The sequence below is a fragment of the Populus nigra genome, chromosome 1 (assembly GCF_951802175.1).
Source record: "Populus nigra chromosome 1, ddPopNigr1.1, whole genome shotgun sequence".
Taxonomy (NCBI): Eukaryota; Viridiplantae; Streptophyta; class Magnoliopsida; order Malpighiales; family Salicaceae; genus Populus; species Populus nigra.
In genome coordinates this window covers 36,107,112-36,113,325 of record NC_084852.1, presented here as the reverse complement: position 1 = coordinate 36,113,325, position 6,214 = coordinate 36,107,112, and the positions used below count along the sequence as shown (strand labels likewise).

At 31.6% G+C, this 6,214-nt stretch overlaps 1 protein-coding gene across 3 annotated transcripts; it reads right to left on the bottom strand.

The window, feature by feature from the left end:
* Window positions 1–233: 233 nt before the first annotated feature.
* On the bottom strand, window positions 234–4,055 carry LOC133696219 (uncharacterized). Of its 3 annotated transcripts, none has more exons than XM_062118348.1 (9): window positions 3,804–4,055; window positions 3,477–3,675; window positions 3,310–3,374; window positions 3,064–3,162; window positions 2,831–2,878; window positions 1,862–1,931; window positions 1,623–1,694; window positions 1,247–1,381; window positions 234–621 (listed from the first exon to the last, which is right to left on the bottom strand). In XM_062118348.1, the coding sequence occupies exons 2-9, from the start codon at window positions 3,669–3,671 to the stop codon at window positions 478–480; spliced, it is 828 nt and encodes a 275-aa protein (XP_061974332.1). In that variant the 5' UTR covers window positions 3,672–3,675; window positions 3,804–4,055; the 3' UTR covers window positions 234–477. The 3 variants fall into 3 exon arrangements, with proteins under 3 accessions (XP_061974332.1, XP_061974339.1, XP_061974323.1); XM_062118355.1 differs by having other exon boundaries at window positions 3,869–4,055; XM_062118339.1 differs by having other exon boundaries at window positions 3,477–4,055.
* Window positions 4,056–6,214: the final 2,159 nt, after the last annotated feature.

Genomic DNA, 6,214 nt, shown 5'->3' with positions numbered 1-6,214 from the left:
AATGCCACGTTTTCCATTAACATCTTAATATATTGTGTTTTCCAATCACAATATGTACTAAATTATGTTATTTCAAAAAAATAAAATTATGTCCATATTATTTGACCAATACTTTTTTCAAATGGTCAATGAATAAAAATACCCCCAGCAAGTAACCAAACATTATCATTGTGCAGTTGTGGCCTTCTGGGCACAAACCAAGAGAATGCATAATAGATTGAAAAAACACAGAATAGAACTGTTAAAAGTGCTTGAGATAATTATCCGCATTGTTGAACAAATCATATAACTTGTAGCCATGCCATGTCAGAGCCAAAATCTTAAACTTTCCTGTATTCAATTTTTTTCTCTCCAAAATGACCGCGCATGCCAGAGTTACATGACATGGGAAAATTAGAATGATCTACTTATATTGATCAGCAATCGCGCCGAATTATGTTACATGACAAATGACAGGTATACAACGCAAATGTTTAACTAGATTGAATGTCTAAACTTCGAGACATCCTTGGCATTCAAACTAAAGGTCTTGCAAATATCTGAAATTGCAGAGTCATTGAGGCCATTTTCATCTGCATGCTTATTAAGAAGTTCCTGGAGCTCCTTTGATGGTTGCAGCACCTGTTTGCAATTTCATAAAACCAATAGAAAGCTTTACTAAATTGACAGAAAGACTGCTGTTGCGGCCAAAAATGAAATTGAATGCTTATCCCTGCGTGGATCTTAAGGACACCAGGCATCAATGTGGAAAAATAGATAACTATTCAAGGATATATGCAGAAACTACAAATTTAACAATCGTTTGTCAAATCTAGCATCCCAAGGTGCATATGGGAAATAATGCCAGTATAATGAAAAGAGGGGGAATTAATTTCCAGGAATCACAAGCTGTCATGAGTTTTTTTAGCATGTAACAGATACAAATATCTTAGTGTAAACTTTCTCACGTAATCATGTCATTTATATATATAAGGCAAAAATTGGGAGGAATGAAAGAAGATCAATTTTAGAAAAGTTAATTCAAGTCTAGCTCATTCTTGGATGTTTTCCACCACTCGAGTAAAACCACTTCACGACCATGACCATGAAACTTATTTACATATGCTCACTTGGAATTTACAAAAGAATCCACCTTAACCTAGTTAATTTAGCAAAATGTTCAAGGCCAATCATTCCAATGAAATTTCTAATCCTATAAGAGACTGACAGATCACAAAAAATGTCAGATATTCATGAGAAGGCGTACCCATAGAGAATCTTGTGAACTGTGGAATTTATACTTGGGTTCCTCACTCTCAGGCTCGCTTCCCTTGGCATTTGGAGCAGCTGAATTTTCAGCACATGAGCAATCTGACACTAACTGAAGAAGCTTCTCACTTCCCTATGGTATCAAAACGCAAAATTTGAGAAGTCTGAAAAACAAAACTGTGAATAGATGCATAAGAAAGTGACATATTATGATGAAGAAAAGGAAACATCTAAGATGTTTTTAGGAAACATAATACTGAACTTTATCAAAAGTAATCTCTCATAGAATAGCACAACCTGCTTCTTACACAAATGCAAAGCAATCCCAACTTCATTTCCAACTTTTAGAATCATGCTAAAGATAAATGACACACCTTAAGAGCTCGCCAGTTGGAATAACTGCGGAATAAGAACCAAAAGAATGGGATGTTGGGTAGAGGCAAGACCTAAGTAAGAAAGAGAACAAGGATGCAACACAAAAAATTTAGAAGAGTAATAGGAAACATGATAATGCATCTGCTTGTAATTCCTGAAGCATGAAAGGATAAATTTCAAAACCAATATTGCAAGAAATCACAACAAAATTGACATTCTTAAACCAATGCATACGTACAGCTAATGCACTTGACAATGGAAGCAGCATAACTGAACCATAGAAATATTTCTTGTGGATGGCAGCCCCCCTGATAATCAGACAGCACTCACTTCAGGAAGACAGTGGCAACCATACAAAAATTCACAAAACCAAAAAAGAAGAAGAAAACATGTCCAAGAAAAATAAATACATGCTACTTAAGCTTTAAACAAAGATAAAAAGAAAATTGAGAGGTGGATGATTTTTCAACTAAGAAGACAGATAGGATTATGAGGAAACAATTTTCTTCAAGGAGCTTGGCGTCATACAAAAAGCTTATCGCCTGAGAATTGTCAATTCTGAATGGCCTTGCACATTAGGCAAGTAGAGCCTTCTTACATCTCCCTGGCATAGGGCTAGACGTAAGTCATACAAAAAGCTTAGCACCTAAGAATTTTCAATTCTCAATGGCCTTGCACATTAGGCAAGTAGAGCCTTCTTGCATCTCCCTGGCATAGGGCTAGACGGAAGTCATACAAAAAGCTTAGCACCTAAGAATTTTCAATTCTCAATGGCTTGCACATTAGGCAAGTAGAGCCTTCTTACATCTCCCCAGAAAAAGGGCTAGACACTGAACACTCCTTTTAGCTATTTTCATTAACTTAGAGCCATGTCATAGAACAGACACAGCAATATGTCAGAAACAAATAGAAAATGAGTGGAAAATGAGGCTTGTATTTGAGCCTCTTACAGTTTTGGATCATCCATAAGAGACGTTCTAATTTCTAGCCAAGCATATTTAATTCCCTTTAAACAATTCTTGTTCACTTCCAAAAAATAGAGTACCAAATAGCAACAATATTCTTGGAATGATTATACTGCATTTATACCATCTTTTTAAAAGGGAAATCTCAACATTTACAAGAAAAGAGAAATCAATAGATAAGAAAAACAAAGAAATACATTTAACTGCTTGATAAATGAAAAAACATAGGGGAAATCAATTACCTCATGGCAATGTGTCGCAACCTTCGACGCACAAGGCGTGCATTTAAACTGCAATGTAGTAAAAAAATTAGCAACAAGGTTTTTTAAAAGGGTTAACTTCAATAAGAATGCAGGATCTAAATCTTGTTGTACTTTCACATTGCTCTTCAAAGTATCAAATATAAGATGTACAAACCCAATCAACGTTTATTCAACCAAAAGCAGATAAAAGAGGGTAAGAAATAGAAGATAACCTGGAAGGGTAGGTAATTTCAACACTAGAGACCTCCTTGGATATAGATTTCAAAAAAATCTCAGACGGCTTAACCCTTGACAAAAGCTTCAATCCCAACCTGAACCATCAAATATTTTCAATAAATGAACGAAAAAAGAAGAAGAAGAAGAAGAAAATAGCCTTTCATACGATACCAGCAACTTGTAACTAGTGAGTCCACTTGCTGAGGCATCATAAGAAAAAAATGGTAAAAAAGAAGAGATACCCATGAAGCTTATTCTTGAAAGTTCCCTCAGGAGCCTTCTCCAGACCCGTCCATGCTTTATCCATCTATTTAAAGAAAAAAGAAAAAAGACCACGCTTTTATCAATTTATGTTAATGGGTATTCAACAAAATTAACAAACAATGGATAGAGAAAGAAATGGCAAGACCTTATCGGAAGCATAATCTATAACAAGTTCCACATTTTTGGCACTGGAGTTGGAAGAAGAAGAGATCTTTTTCCAAAGGTGTTTGAGAGTGGAAGGAGTATGGGAAGCGGCTGCCTCTTCAAGGGAAGGGTCTATTGATCTGCTAAAGCACCAGTTTCTTCCTTTAACAGGAAACACCACCAATCTTGCTCTCATGATTCTACAACAAAAAGACTAGTTTTTTTTTTAATTATTGCCCTCCTTTTCAGTGAAGAACCACTTCTGTTCTGATACTACAAAGAAGAAAGAATAAATCTAATCTAAATCAAGAAGACAAGAAAAGAGTACTGCAAATGTGTATATTCCAAAGTGAGTTGATGCTCTTATGGGAATTGGGCAAAGAGGGTATTAACTGAAAGAGAGATGGAAGCGGCAGGCTCTCTTTCAATATCAAAACAGGTTTTGGCTTGCCGTGCAAAAAGGAGGGTGAGGCCGAGTCATGTTGGACTATGACTCAGCAATTCGCCTGCCAAGCGGGCTCAAGCTTTTTGCTTGTTTGCAAATCCAGTTTTTTCCTCTCTCTCCCTCTCTCTGTTTTTTTTTACCTCCAAAGTTGGCTAGCTTTTGTCCGCAAGATTATGTTTGTTTTTATCTTTAAAAAATATTTTTTAAAAAGTTAATATTTTTAAATTAATTTTTTAATATTTTTAAATCATTTTAATATGTTAATATCAAAAATAATTTTTTAAATATAAAAAAATATCTTTTTAATATATTTCTGAGTGAAAAACATTTTAAAAAACAACAACAATCATATTTTCAAATTAACTATTTATATGTTCTTATAATTCTCTTAACCTTTTAATATACTGATATCAAAAATAATTTTTAAAAATTTAAAAAATATATTATTTTAATATATTTATAAATAAAAACACTTTAAAAGATAACCGTAACGATACTTTAAATTATTTTCCCTGTCTTGGAATGCTAATTATTATTTGGTTTTTAAAATATTTTTTATTTTTAAATATATAAAAATAATTTTTTTTTATTTTTTTATCGTATTAAAATAATTTAAATATAATAAAAAGTATTAATTTTAAAAATATTTTTTAAAAAAATATAATAACACTGCAAAAACAAATTAAGTTTTAGATATTTGACAATGTAAATACTCCTTTGAAAAAAAATGTAAGATTTTTAAATTTCTATGAATTAAATATGTATGTTTGAGAATATTTTTTTATTAAATCAAATGAAATCAAATCAATTTATTAAAATATAATTATCATCATAATATTATTATATTTTTCTTGTTCATGAATTTTCATTTATTGAATTAGAGTTTTCTAATAATATTAGTATTTAAATTTAAAATAATCTCAATATTATATTTTTAAATTTTTTTAAAGTTATATTATTTACATATAAATTACGTGAACACGCGATTACAGCATCGCATGACTTGTTGAATTAATTTCATTGGTAGTCATGACATTGCTTCCTCACTTATTTTTCGGATCAACCAAACAACTTTTCCATCTCTTATTTTATATTTTATTTCAAACTATTTGTGAAGAAGACAAATTAGTAATTTAAAAACCAATTTTTATATATTTTATTTTTTTTCTTATATGTTATACAATACTACCACGTCAACATTTAATAAAATGCATTTAAATAAAAAACTTAATCATTTAAATATATAAAATAAAATATCAGACACTCAAACAGCACAAAAAAAAAAATTGAATGTTAATTGATACTGACCATGTTAATATTTAATAATCTCAAATGATGAAATATATTTAAATAAAAAATTAATCATTCAAATGGTTAAAATAAAAGGTTCGTCATTTTTTCAACGACCGATTAGCCTGATGGATAAAGTTGCCACGTAACGAAAGCAAGAAAGACACGTGTCAAAGTTGAATGTCTTCAGGTGACATCTCTTAGCAATTCTAGATGCTGCAAGAGCGAGGAATATAAATTATATATTAAAATTTTTATTTAATAGTTTTAGGTTTCGGAATGAATGGTTTTTTATATGGTGTTAAAGTTTTAATAATTAAATGGTTATAAGTTTAAATTTTATTAGTTTTATTTATTTGATAAAAATTAAATGTAAAATAATATAGATATGTATAAGATTTAATTCTAAATAATATTTACTTGAAAAAATATATTAAAAAATAATATAAATTTTATATTAAAATTTTATTTAATAGATAATTGTGAAATATTGATTTGCTAAAAAAATTAAATTATAAAAAAATCCAATCTGTGTCAGAGATCCAAAGATCACAGTTGAAATGCCCGGTTGGTGGTGGTGGGTGACTCGAAAGATTGCTAATGGAGTCTGTAGCAAAAGGCATGATGAGTAGGAGACTAATGACAGCAAAAGCACCCAACAGAGCTGCTGTCCATGGAACTAAGCTACCTGTTACTGGAAGTCTGGAACCATCAACGTGAGCACCACTCATCGCTTGCCCTGTACATATATCTCTTGATTTTTAACCAACCCAGAAACAGCTAGTCTTGATTAATTTGAGAGTCACCTGTTGGTTCTTGATTTTTACAGAGGGAAGAAGCGGAGAAAGAGATTTTGATAAAGGGAAACAGGAAAAGGAAAAGAAGAGGGAAGAAGTGGAGAAAGTCGTGGACTCCCAACTCAGCGGTTCTGATAAACCTTGCTCTACTATCAAATGACTTGCATTTCTCTTTGAACTTCATACACGACTAGGAGTGCATGGTTC